Consider the following 14,318-nt stretch of genomic DNA (forward strand, 5'->3'; position numbering starts at 1 on the left):
GCCGTTTTCACAAGTTTGAAAATACGTCGGTGGTCCCTCCGCTTCCCCTATGTAGCCAAGATGGCGACTGCTGTGGGTGAGAGGAGTCATTGCAGGTATGAACTGACGTACTCAGAGCTGTCCACTTGTGATTGGATCAGCTGAGGCAGGTCTGAGACAGGGCCATCTACACCCTAGTGGATAAACCTTTAATCCTCCAGATACACACAAAGAACGCAAGCAAGAATGTGAACAATGATGCTGGTGTTGCAGCTACTGTCTACACATACTTGTTAGTAAAAATAAGTATATCAGCAACCTTACAGTTTATTATTAAACCTACCTGCCCAGCATCAAACAGCAGAAGGACAGGAATATACAGACTGTATTTGATCGATATCTTCTTCAGTCTTGTTTTATCTTTGTTTCACCTGTGAGGGTGAGAAAAATCACACCTTTTTTAGTACAAGCAGTGCGATGACCATCTCCAGCCTGTGCAGAGAGCTACGCAGCCAGGTCAAGTGTAAACACCTGTGTGGGAGAACAGGGTCTTCAAATGTGGATAAAGACACACACACATACAGTACATTATATTTTTGGATGTATTTTGTTGTTTTATTCCTTTTCTTTAAACTCCAGGGGATATCTGACTAAATGTAGAGGACTTAATGTCAAGTTGAGTTACTTCCAGTGTAGCTTCACTCTGACAGCACAAGTGTTTTGTTTTAGCTTAAGGATCAGCAGTAAATGTCAGACGCTCAGCATCAAACGATGGATGCACCGATGTTCAACAGTCAGAACAAAAGAAATCCATCGCTGAACAGGCCCAGGGACCAGTTTCTTACACACACGTACACGCACACGCACACACACACAGCAAACAGACCAGAATGCAATGAGACAATTTGGCGTCTCAGTAAAGGGTAGGACTTTTAATCCTTGAGTTCTCCAGTTGCTCTAACCTCCTAATTCCTACTGAGTTAACATCTGTTCACATCTGTAAAGGTTGTTCAAAGGCCATCTGGGGTACACAAAAAATAATAAACAGATGAGGTAGGTTGAAGGAAGGAGGGATGTAAGAAACAAGAACACGTGTATTGAGACGTATTGAACATATTGAAATGATGATATTTACTGTGACAGCGTGACGTGTCTGGTCTCTTCAGTTTTGGATGTTCACTGAAACATCTGAACCACCGGAGATGGTTCAGGAAACTGAGCTTTTAGGCTACATGGTGTTTATCTCAACGGTCTGAGCCACAGAGCAGAGTCCGTTCCCTTCCTCCTGTAAGATCAGCAGCTCCCCTACCGTCTGCTGCCCGTGGACCACAATGCACTGCTCTGCGCCCTCTGATATCACGACCTCCACCAGCTCCTGCCCCGTCCCTGCGGGCAGCGAGTTTTCCGAGGCGAGGAGCAGAGGGTTGGAGCTCGGCGTGGACAGGTTGTCTGTGTGGACGTAGACGACGGCGTGTTGGACGTTACTTGAAGCCTCTCCATCTCCTCCTCCTGAGGTTTCATCCTCTTGAATCTGCCTCACCTCCTTTTCCTCCACTTTCCCTCGTCCCCTTCTCCGCTTCACTTCACCAGCCTCCTTCTCTCCTGCCCCGTGAGGGAGGGAGTTCTTTTTGGGTCTGCCTCTGATTGGTTTCGGGTGACTGGAGCTTAAAGCCGCTAACTCCTGCACAGCGTCTTTCTTGCTGCTGTTCGTCTCCTCCCCGTGTCCTCCTTCCACCTCCTCCAGAGTTCCTCCCTCTGTCCTGTGCTGAGCTTGGTGCCTCAGCAGACTTTGTCTCACAGTATATGAAGCGCCGCAGTGGCAGCTGTACGGCTTCTCCATCAGGTGAGACGACTTTATGTGTCTCCTCAACTTGGTCGCCAACGTGTAGCCTGAAGGAAGAGAAAAACAAAAAAACAGAAATCACTGAGCAGCCCCTTCAGCGACAGGCGACAGTGAAGGAGAGATGCTGCAGGTCTCTCCTCCCGGCTGCTGTCAGACTGTACATCAAACACGCCACTCGGTAAACACACACACCAAAAACTGACAAACTCACCATGTGCAATAATTAACATACACCAACTGTGCAATAACACTTATCTGATGCTGTTTTTGCTATAGTTAAATACCTGATTTGTAGATACTATATTGTTATTATTTATTGTAGTGTCCACTTCGCTGCTCTAACACTGCAAATTTCCCCACTGTGGGACTAATAAAGGAATATCTTATCTTATCTTAAGACCACGAGCCAACAGTTCCTCCCCCTGAGTCGAACTCGCAGCTTATACACATAAAACAGATACATTGGTTTTTCTGGGCCTTCTTGTGAGGTGTGAACTGCCTATAGCTACGGCAAATAACCGAAGTCCAGGAATATCTAAGTCCATTCCCGTGATTATATTTTACAAAAAAATTATAAAATAAAATGCCCGTAAGCCAGCCATAAATATAAAATGCCATTTGTACCTGTCAAAAAAACAGTTTAACTTCATCAATTATGAAACCAGTGAACTCAGCACACACTTTTTTTGCCGTCTTATGCTTCATAAAAAGTAAATGTGAACAACCTTGTAATCAGCAGCTTGTGCTTTCCAATCATGTATGCGGGACAGAACATCTGCAGCCCGCTAAGTGAGATAAATAAGGTTGGTTGGAGGGGAATTGGCCAGAGTGTGCTTCATGCCCCTAACTGGCTTTTTCATTGACTCATTTTTCACTGTTTTGTTTCAGCTGCGGTTTGTTTTCCTCAGTCTGAAACTCGCTTCTAATTCTTTAACAAAAAGCAGATTGTCACATTTTAGCCAAGAAATAACATAAAAATTTCTGGAAGCATGTTGTAAACAGCGTATTATGACTTTATTGTCTTATTTTAATAAGAATGTAGATTGTCTATTTTTATAGTCTCATTCTGCGAACAGAAGATGAAATGTGGCTCCAAACTGAGATGAAATGGCAAAAATCCTCATAGAGTTAGTTAGCCAAGAGGGATTAGAGGACTTGTCCCCAGTCTCCCTTGACTTTTTTGCACAGTTGTATTAGACTTTTAAATCAAGATCTCATGTTTTAACCTTTTCCGCAGACAGGGCACCGATGTGGCCTCTCTCCAGTGTGCAGTCTCTCGTGGGATTTCAGGCTGTGCGGGTCCCTCAGGGATTTTCCACAGTAGCTGCAGAGAAAACCTCCTCCGGTGTGGGACAACATGTGCCGACGGAGCTCTGGCTTCTGGGAGAAACTCTGGTTGCACTCGGAGCAGGGATATGGCTTCTCTCCACTGTGAATTCTCAAATGGCACTCAAGGTTTCCTGAGAGAGACAGACAGTTAGACAGACACATATTGTGGACGGAGGAGGCTGTGGTGGCAGAGGGAGCTGGTGCTGAGTGCATCTGCATCTGTCCAATAATGTTTGAAGATTAGCTCCTCACACAAGATTGATGCTGTCACGTTGACAGATGAAAATGTAAATGGAAGGAATTGATCACAGCTGGAGACGTCCTCTGGTTGTTACAAAAAAAACACTGTGTAATCTTCTCTTGTTGAAAAGAATCGGGTCAAGTTAAAGGGATAGTTCGGTTTATTGGACTGATTTATTGCAGGACTGTAGCTGGGTGTTCCTAATAAACTGTCAACTTTATAGCTACCACAGATGTGATTCTTCCAGGACTGACGAGAGCAGTATAATAACAGTACAAGCGGCCTAGTCTGACATCAAACTGAAGAAGGCAGGCACAGTAAACAATAACAACAACACAACAACAGTAACAACAGGTTTCAGTTGTTAACTTTGTATCAACATGTCTTCAACATGTTCATGTCCTGAAATGTTACTGATACAGCTGAAGTCATAGCCACGCTCCACACACAACGTGGACGTTAGCTTGTTTAGGCTAACGTACCGACAGCTCATAGCGTGAGCTGCGTTCTCTCAACATTAGCAGCTACAATAATAAATAATATTAATATAATCATTTAAAATAAAATACTGATTTTTTAATAAATATTTTCACACCATGGGTCTGTCACCGTGTTAGTTTGAACTGCTGCACACTGAGGATATGGAAGTGTGTGTGTGCATGCATTCAAATGTGCATGTGTGTTTGCACACTGTGAGCAGCAGCCATTGTTGTTTTCTGTTTTCTGAAACTTGTGGAAGTACAATGGTATCGGTATCGACGACCGACATTCTGGTTGCGAGATTACTTTGTTTACTCATTTCAGTCAGGTCTGTTCGACCTGCTGGCCTTTATCAAGATCTGCTGGCTAGGAAACATCTGGCCACAGCGGCATTTTCAAACTGAGCACACCTGACAGCCGGTTGCAGCTCCAGGATCAGACCTGGGCCTCAGACATTACCTTTCTGACTGAAGCACTTCCCACAGTACTGACAGATGTGAGGTTTCTCCCCTGTGTGGAGCTTCATGTGGTTCCTGAGAGAGCCGAAGTTAGCCAGCAGCTTGGGGCAGAGTGTGCACTGCACCTGGGAGAGAAATCCAGAATCAAATGCAACGTGTCCTTTTTACAATCTTTTTAAATACTTAAAGTCCAAACTGCTGTTTGGGGAGAAACAAGACGACGAGCGTGCAAATTTATGTTACCTGACGTCAAAGATTTTAAAACTTGGTTGAGTTGTGCAGAGATGGAAACTTTCAGTTTAAAAGTGAAATAGCTGAAGGGCAAGTGAAGCAGCAGCAGCAGTTTAAACATATTCCTCCTTGCTGACTGCTCATTTCAGGACAAATACTGTCCCATGATGATTTGCCAACTGCTCCCCTTATTAAAATAGGGAGGAAGAATTTGAAAATGTCACCACAGATGAGTGACCAGCACTTAACTGTGCATCCCTACCTTCGGAGGCTGTGTGTAGATCATTCTGCTGCAGTGAAGGAGGCGGTGGATGCGTAGGGAGGGGCGGCGTGCAAACGCCTTTCCACATTGCTCACAGGTGTACGGCTTTTCTCCGGTATGCAGCACCATGTGCTCCTTCAGGTCCCGCTTCAGTCCGTAGGTCTTCTCACAGTGAGGACAGGAGAACGGACGCTCCCCACGGTGACTCATCTACAAATGAGACCATAATTATTTCAAATAACACTTATTATTACTAACACTAGTGTTATTACTCATTAGGACGGGTAAATTGCTGCTCCGCATGATGACTCAGCTGCTGGTCATTGAGGGAGCAGTAAGGGGTAAAGAAAAATTCCCCGTACCCCCACACACTGTCTAAAAAAAGCAACTGGTGACGTATTTTGAATTTCTAAACCCTTTCATTTGTCACGTTTTTCCTGTGGAAAGCTGAGCAGAGACACAGATTGTGATAGCACAAAAAGCTCCAGCTAAAAAACACCCACAGTAAAAACCAGCTCTTGCGATCAGTCCCTCAGACACAAAGAGGAAAGGATTCTTGTGGAGTCGCTATTTTGCACCATCGTTGAAAAATACAGGGAGAATTCAGCTGGAAAAAAGATCTACGGTGAAAAAGAAAAAGGAAAAAAGAAAGAATATTATCTGATCATTTTAGTCTGTTCCAGCTAAATCTGTGTTGGTGTAAATGTAATAAGAAATGTCAAATGAAAAATGTCTGTGGTATTTTAGAAAAAGAGTCTCCACGTCTCTTAGTTTGTCCATCAGGGAGTAAAAGAACCACATGAGCCAGTGTTAAAGCAAACTACAACCAAAACTCGGATCATTTCAGGAGGAAAAAACTTGATATTAGACAATAAAATGTGTAAAATGATCTATTGACTACTTCTACTATTTTTATTATAGTTGGGTATCGTTTATTATACAGTTCTGTCTTTTTTATAGGCTAATTTTTTTGTATGCGAGTTATGCATGCTATTTCTCTTAACTTACAAATTACAAATATATTTTGTCTTAACTGTTTTTATAGTTGTTATAAAACAATATTATAGATAATTTAATGTCTAATGATGTTTAGCTCTGAAAAAAAAAAGCATTTCTGTAAAATGTCATAAATAACCAAATTACTTCATCCTTATTGAAAATGTTTTATTATGGTCACGTAAAAAACATGAATATCAATATCATTATCAATATCAATATCTGCCTCTGAAAACCAATATGATCTGGACTTCGCCTACCTGGTGGGCCCTGAAGCTCTCTGCAGAGGTGTAGTTTTTCCCACACTCCTGGCAGTTGAAGGGTTTCTCCTCTGAGTGACTGAACTGGTGTTTCTTTAAGTGGCCGAGCTGGTAGAACTTTTTACCGCAGCTGGAACATCTGTACCGCCTCTCTCTGATCTCGGGGTGCCACGCCGGAGCTGCCGCGACAGCCTCAGCATCGGCGTGTAACTGTATCTTCATGGAAACCTCCTTTTCTGGGACGGGCGTGGCGCCCTCAGCGCAGCTCCGGCTCTGTCCCTCCGTCTGTGTAGGTGGGTCGGGGCGGGCGGGGGGTCGCTTCAACCGGCTGGTCACACAGTGAACACGACGTGGTTTCGCAGCCAGACGGGAGCTGCAGCGGACAGTGGGGGGTGCAGAGAGGCCTCGGGAGTCAGACTGACTGTCTGGAGAGTTACAGTGTGACTGTCTGTCCCCAGCAGACGGGACTCTACCTGAGCTGTCTGTGTGTTCACCTGCTGCCGTGATGTCGTTGACGGCGTCAGCTCTGTCTGTTTGACTATCAGTGCCACTCTCCCGCCGTCCATCACTGTCCGGGATTCTCTGGACTCTCCTCTTCCCCCTGTGTCTGGTTGGGTGACTCCTCTTGATGCACCTGTGGGGGTTTCTGCACTCTTCCCCCTCCTCTTCCTCCTGTGTTCTCTCCTTTTGTTTGTCATCCGTCTCTTCCTTTTCTTGGCTTTCTTTGTGTTCAACCTTGTTATCTGTCCAATCAAAAGAAAAAGAAAAAGAAATTTAAGCAGTCGATAAATTAATCTCCAACAAATGTAATAATTAACTAATCACTGAAGTCATGTACGTGATGTAGAAGCAGCCAAATATTCATTAAGTATAAAAGTAAAAACACTGATTATGCAGAACAGCCTCTGCCGTTGGTAAATTATCATATATTACACTGTATTTTTATGCCCATAAAGTATTTTTGGGTTTTTATCCTCAAAGTAACTAGTGACTACATATAGCTGTTAAATAAATGCACTAGAGTAACACACACTATCTTAATCATGCATTGAATATTTACCTCAACACACTTACCTTAACACTAGTTAAGTATAAAGAAGCATAAAACACAACAAGTACAACTGACAACTTTTAAGTTGTGCACGTGTTTCTGCTTTCATTATTTTGTATTCAGTTTAAAGCTTTTTTTATCTTCTTGTAATTTTTTTCTTGCCTATGTTACATTTTTCTTTTCTCCACATGAACGTAATTAATATTTGCTTTCACAAAAATGTAACATCCCTGCAGGGATCAATTGCTTTTTATATTATTAGCTTTCATTTAGGATTCATAATTGTTTTGGAGATGCTACCATGATTTATATGATCAATTTGTTTAATAAGACATCCCCAGTCTGGTGCTGCTGGTATTTTCAGCATGAGGTTTCCTCCTTAGTGTTGCATCAATCACAGCAGATAAATGCTTCTCGAATCAGAAATTATAGCGGATTAGCGGAGCTGGAGGGCATATTATTCTTCTGTAACACACTTGCTTTAATGATTTTCTTTTCTTGCTTGGTGTTTTCATTTAATTAATGTACTTTGCGTTCACCAAAAACGATTAATCCTCTAATTATTCATCTCCGGCTTTCATCCTCAGTTCGAGTGTATTTCAGCTGATGAGAGGTTTTTCCTCACAAAGCTCTCGACTGAAACTCAGTGATGTCACTGATTTTAAATAATCTTGACATGTAAATTCTCTTGTCACTGAGCTAATTCTCAAAGTCGATTCTCACTCACCCGCCAGGACCTCTGTGTTTACATCCAGCACATTTCATTAAACTAGAGCTGAGACTGTGCTCATCATCCAGTCTTTCATGTGTTCAGCTGTCTCATGACACTGGAGGATTTTCTGGGGTCGAAACTGAGTCCAGTGGATTTAAATGTCCCTCTAGCTCCTCCAGGTGGACAGAACCCAGTCTGTTTACATTATTCAGGTCCATATAATCCGGTTTGGTACATTGCTAATGTTATTACTGACTAAACTAATGCTGGAAAACTGTTAATAATTCCTTTATAACTCAGTTATCATCGACTGGGGACACTTCACACGTTCATCCTCGTCTATTTGGCTTTAATAAGCAGCAATTATCAGAATACAACTGTTTTAACTGATGAGGCTCTTTTCTCTACGGATAAATGGCTGTGTTGTGATCTAAAAATGTTCATTGTGTTATTTTTATTTGAATTTTGTAATCTCTATTCTTTGTTATTTAAGTTGTATTGTAAATTCTTTTTGGACTATACATTCATGAATTGTTTTAATTATGTTTTTTATGTACTTTCAGGACTCTCTGGAAAATTAGATTTCTATCTCAATGGGATTCACCTGAATAAATAAAGATAAAATAAATAAATGAATAAAATATAAACATAAATGGTTTATAACGTACTTAAATGTAGTTGTAAACAGATATATGTGTTTTTATGTGTATTTAACACAGTTGTAATAAAATAAAATCTGGCTTCATTGAAGGTAAATTTGTTGATAAACTTTTTTTTATCCGCTATTTCCTGTTAGAAATTTAGCATGTTGTGTATTTTATTGTTGTTTTAATGACTAATATATCATCTGTCCAAGGGGCAATGGTTAAAAATCTGTCTTTTGACTATCACTGGCACATTTAAAGTGATGTTGATTAATGTGCATTGTCCTTGAAAAAAGAAAAGAAAAAAAGAAAAATGAAATTTCCTTACATCTGCGTAAAACCTCATTATAGTGTCTTATAAACCCGTTATTGAATGTTTGTAAACTGCTCATAAATTCTTAATAAGTAGACTTAAAGTAAAGTCTTGCACATAAATACAAATCATGCATTACCGCAGATTTAGGATATATATATATATATATATATATATATATATTATATATATATATATTATATATATATATATATATATATATCTATGCACCCACCTGTCTGTCTGAAACTAAAATCTGTAACTAAAATCATCGCTGTGTGATCATGTCTGACGTTACCTGTGTCTTGTGCCGTGGAGTTGCTCTGTTTGTCAGGTTTGTTTGTCGTCTCAGTTTTTCCAACAGTTTCATCATACAACAGCAGCTCTGTTCCCGGCTGGACGTCCTCACACACACGCAGACACACATCCACACACTCGCCCACACACACCTCTACACACGCACACTGCACTGCCGCGTTCTGCTGGGCTCTGCTTCGCACCTGGCAGGCAAAGCTGGGGGGAGAAAAAGCACAAATCCATGCAAATGGAAAGATGATATATTGAATCAAAATGAGCTATTTTTGGCACTTTGTATTGCATTGGATGGGCTCTGACATGAAGAGACAACAGTTTCAGAGGTGTCATCCCTGTGGGTGTTTATGCAGCTGTATGTATGAAACACAGCCAGAGATTACAAAGACTCAGGACATAAAAGACCAAGCGTTCAAAGAGATTCGCCACTCTCTTACGCTCTGTATGTTGCACGCTCTCTATGACGCATGTTAATGCACCTGCATTAACATGCGTCTTCAGTGATCCGATCGCAAGTGGTCAGCTTTAAGTACGTCACTTCACATCTGGCTTTTAAAATCGAGTCACCACTTGTGATCGGATCTCACTTCCCTGCTTCATATGTGTTGTTGTTTACTACAAGAACGTGGCCACATGTGGCCCAGACCACCCTCGAATGTGGTCTCAGTGATCGGACCAGAAATGCGTCACCAATGCGTCTGTGGTGCGTTCGAGTCTGTACTTACAGCTGTCCACTTAATACTAGGTCTGAACAGGGTCTTAGAAACTTGTTGTAAATAGCTTGTTACAACCTGATGAACATCACCTGTTCCTGAGTCGCTGTGTGTTGGTCAGATTTGATCACTAGCACAATCAACACCCCCAAACTGAATGTATAAGGCAACGTGTTCAGTTGCATCTGTGCAAAACTCTCATTCACAAAAATGCTCCCAGAGTGAAAAGAAGAAATTCTTAATAATGCCTCATACATGCTTCTTCTGTTCATACAAGTGGTCAAATATCTCTGAAGAATCAGATAAAGAAGCATTTAGTTTGGTCTGAGGCAGTGGGTCAACTTACTTAATCCAGACAGCTTTTTCCAGAAGAGCCTCCTTATTTGCTGCGATCTCTATCAGTACCTTCAAAACACAGCACAGAAGTTTACATTAAAACACTTATTTTATTACTGACTAAATAATCAGAAGTTCATTATCCATCTGGTTCAAGTATTTTCTACCCGAACACAGTATGGAACTTTTATATTCATGTCCGTAAAGATGATTACGGACTCAGACACACTTAAAATAAAAATGAATTGATGGCTGGGTCGCGCTTTGTATGTGGATTACTTTCAGTGCCTTTGTAAATGATCAGTGGTACATCTTTTTATCCGCGAAGCTGCTCTGACTCTTTCTCCTGATGTTTTCTTCTGTAGAACGCTTAGTGGAAATTAAAAGGACTGATTCATTATCTTCCCACAGGGTCTGCACTTAATTAAGTTGAAAGGCACGAGTTCTGTCTGCAAGCGAGACGAAATGGCTTCAAACAAAAGAGGTTGCTGCTGGTGAATGTAAAAGTCATGATGAGGAATCTTAAGGCTGAATCAGCACTGAGACGTGTTCGCATCAGTCAGTCAGACAGGGTGGGCTCAGGTCTAGGACTTACTTCTGGTGGGTTGACACTTGACTGTTACTGTATGAATAATGAATTATTGAAATACTTCTGTCTTCTCTGCTGAGGCATTTTGAATCTTCATGGGACGACTAACAGCATTAAACTAAATAGGCGTTGATACGAGACATTCTACGGTGTAATTTGAATTTCTATTTTTATGAAGAAAGCCAGTGCTGTACGGCAGCAGCCATGATTCAGGCACAAACACTGGATAATTATAGGTTCCTGTACAACTGGATTTTAGTCATAAATCCAGCTCCCTGAAAGGTGACAAGCACGGGTACCCATGAGGAAGAAAACCAATAGTTAAGTTAAGCATGTCGTTAAAAACTCCATGGCACTAAAACAAAAGTTCATGCACTTAATGGCTCATCTGCGTCACAGAAAACAAAGAGGTGTTTGAGTTACGTTTACAGGACACACGTGGGCGGCTGCATAACTCAAGCTCTGATGTGAACATTGAGGCGATATGAATGAAACAGCAACGAAGGAGGTAAAATGGATTAATCTTGACAGGAAGTTGGTGCTGGTTCTAGCATGCTAGTCACATATGAAATATCTCAACACCGCTGTTCAACAATGACAATGAATTAAATTTGGTTCACACATTCATGTAATTACGTTGAACCTAAAACCTAATAAAGGTTCTTCTAATATACCAGAAACTGCTTCTTAGTTCCCTGCACAGCTTAACATTAACAAAACAAAGCAATGCAGTTATAGGCTAAATCATATACAAGGACTAAATAGACTAAATAAAGAGTAAAACTAAAAACATAAAGATAAAGACAAACCTGTAGTTATGTGCTGAATATAATATACTATGATATTTACACCTGTGTTTTTTCTCTAAGGTCTAATGTTTTCTATATTGTGTTCCACACTCTTCAACCATACTGTGTTAATTTGTGAATGAAAAATGCTCTGTCCGCTTCCGTTTACCTTTTCTGCTTCGGTGTTTTTGGTCTGACCTGTTTTGGACTCTGTCGTGAGTTCACCCTCTCGACTGTGAGTCATCAGGTCGGTGTGATAACTCCAGGTCCATTCTGTGTCCCCCTCCCTCCCCAGCAGGGATCCAGCCTCCAGTGAGCGGCCAACCCACCACAGCCCCAGCCTGCCCTCACAGAGATGTGAAGGCCCTACGGCGAAGCCACGGGGAAGCAACGAGGAGAGAAATGAGGCCAGAGCAGACGGGACGGGAGGAGGAAGACAGGCCATCAACCTGTACAGAGAAACAAGGAAGAAATAAAACCAAACATGCTCAAGTTACTTTTAGCTATTATGATGCACATAGTTTCCACAAACTACCAGAAGGTCTGAGTTTCACGTAAACACCTTCTATTTTACATTATCACATTGCTTAATGGCAAAAAAAAAAGCTATTTACTGGAAACTAAAGGTTGTTTTTTTTCACATGATGGCAGGTTGATAAGGAAAAACCCTCTGAATAAACAAGTGCATACAAAATGAAGTGCCACCTGTCATAAATATGAGATTTGGTTTTGTTTTGCCGTTTTATTCTAATAAAAGTAGTCGGATCTTTTACTTAAGTAGCAATGTATAATATAGTAATTTGTTTTAAATAAAAAAGTCCTGCAACCAACATTTTACTTAGGTAAAAGTACAAAAGTATTGGCATCTAAATAAATTTAAAGTGCTAAAAGTAAAAGTTCTCATCATGCAGAAAGTATATTATATCATTTGATTATAACGTAATGTTATATGGTAGTAACAGTAGCAATATTTAATGTTGCACGTAGTAAAAGCGGGAAATAATTGTAATGTTTATCATCATCTTTAATCCGCTGTCTGACTCCACTAACGCAGGGCAAATGCATTTCTGGCCAACAACAGTCAACACAGCCGAGCAGGTGTGCTAGCTTAAAGATGTTTGTGTAGTTTTCGTTCAATTAAAGGACATTAGCATTTATTGATATCTTCCCCTTAGAATGATTAATTAATAACAAATTTAAGACCTATTTTTTTTTATATATATTTTTTTTTCAAAGCAAACGGTACCAGCAGATTCACCAACTGAAACTGTTTGTTAGCACTGGTTAGCTAAGTGCTTTAGTTAGCAGCTGTCTGTGACCCGACGAACGATTTTATCAATCACTGTGATAGCTGAAGTAACCGTGTACATACTTAGGACGTGATCGGTGTCTTGAACTGATTATTTATTAGCACACAATGGTATTTTCTCCGCTATCAACTCTGGGAAAGCCTTCGTTATCCAGCAAGAAATAAAATCACCAAGGGAAGTCCTCCTCGTCTATGGTCCGACCGGGAAAAGAGTTGTGGTGTACTTGGTTCCGCAAACATTCAGTTTTATTACCATTAAGTGCTAAAAATCCAAATTTGGACCAAAGTGAAAGATTGGCAAACTCAAGAAAATAAAAAAATTATCATGCATCTTTACATTACATTACGTTATGAATATATTCGATTGTTGTTCATTTCTCATGTTAATTATTCCTGGAGATTGAAAGGTTTCATACAAATAAAATTAAATATGATTATATATGTTCTTGCAGGATAACATGCCACTGAAAAACGATTAGGATTTTATTTTTTATTTATTTTAAACTCACAGTTTCTACATGCCTCAATTACTGTTTAATTTTCCACTTTTTATGAAATAAATAGTAAAAGTGCAGTAACATTTGAAATTTAAGCTCAATTTTGTCTGTTTGCTGCAGGGGTTTTTATTTACCTCTTTCCACTTCAAATATCAAAAGAATATGTAATATGCCCAGTAAGTTGTTCCAAGTGGCATAGCAACTGTCTCCAAGGAGACCATCCTTTGTCGTGATTGGTTGGTGTCCAGCCAATACAAAACAATTAAGTGTGGAAAAACTGAGGGCGTCTGAATACTGTCTGAAGGTACTGAATGACATACTCAACAACATTTATAAGTGTTTTGTTATTTAGAGGCAGTTTGTTTTTTCACTCTTTTTAGATTCTTAATAATCCACCAGCCTTCCTCTGTACATCTGTAGGCTACATGTGATTACAATGTGTGATTACATGTGTAAGACATGTATCGTGTGCGTGTTGAGGTTCAAACCTCAAGCAGCAAAAATGTTGACTCTGGTGGCTAACACACAGTTCAGGTTAGTGTTTTTTTCCGCTGTTATCTGACATGGTCATAGTTTGCTCACAGCGAGAACTTAGCAATGGTTACAAACATTTTCTGTTTTCTACTAATTGACAAGTGCAAAATATCCCCAGAGCAGAGAGAAACGATTCATCCAGAGAGCCGGGGCGGGGAGGTGAGCCAGTGTGTGTGATGGGTGGGGTACAGAGGATCCTTAAAAGGACTCTATTCAGTCACAAGGCAACACTGACGCCATGTGCAACCCACCCTGTTTGGTAAATACAAATTTACCGTAATTTTATTATTCCTCTGAGTCAGTGCTGTATCTGTTTACCTCAGCTGCTGCCACAGAAACACTGAGTTCACTGAGACTCAAGGAGAAAAGGTGAAAGACGTGTTTGTTGTCGGTACCTGGAATATCTGGGCGGCGACCCTGCTGGACTGATGGAGGGCTGAC

General features: G+C 40.7%; 1 protein-coding gene across 1 annotated transcript; it reads right to left on the reverse strand.

The window, feature by feature from the left end:
* Window positions 1-290: 290 nt before the first annotated feature.
* On the reverse strand, window positions 291-13,045 carry znf408 (zinc finger protein 408). The gene is made up of 9 exons (XM_056383072.1): window positions 12,910-13,045; window positions 11,707-11,986; window positions 10,171-10,229; window positions 9,098-9,312; window positions 6,080-6,822; window positions 4,824-5,033; window positions 4,332-4,455; window positions 3,049-3,282; window positions 291-1,869 (listed from the first exon to the last, which is right to left on the reverse strand). The coding sequence occupies exons 2-9, from the start codon at window positions 11,980-11,982 to the stop codon at window positions 1,208-1,210; spliced, it is 2,523 nt and encodes an 840-aa protein (XP_056239047.1). The 5' UTR covers window positions 11,983-11,986; window positions 12,910-13,045; the 3' UTR covers window positions 291-1,207.
* Window positions 13,046-14,318: the final 1,273 nt, after the last annotated feature.

The sequence above is a fragment of the Seriola aureovittata genome, chromosome 1 (assembly GCF_021018895.1).
Source record: "Seriola aureovittata isolate HTS-2021-v1 ecotype China chromosome 1, ASM2101889v1, whole genome shotgun sequence".
NCBI lineage: Eukaryota > Metazoa > Chordata > Actinopteri > Carangiformes > Carangidae > Seriola > Seriola aureovittata.

Coding starts and splice junctions, on each gene's coding strand:
- znf408 (XM_056383072.1), bottom strand. CDS start 11,982: ATGGCCTGTCTTCCTCCTCCCGTCCCGTCTGCTCTGGCCTCATTTCTC. Junction 6,823..9,097: donor CTCCACGGCACAAGACACAG/GTAACGTCAGAC, acceptor TTGATTGGACAG/ATAACAAGGTTGAACACAAA. Junction 3,283..4,331: donor GAAGTGCTTCAGTCAGAAAG/GTAATGTCTGAG, acceptor TGTCTCTCTCAG/GAAACCTTGAGTGCCATTTG.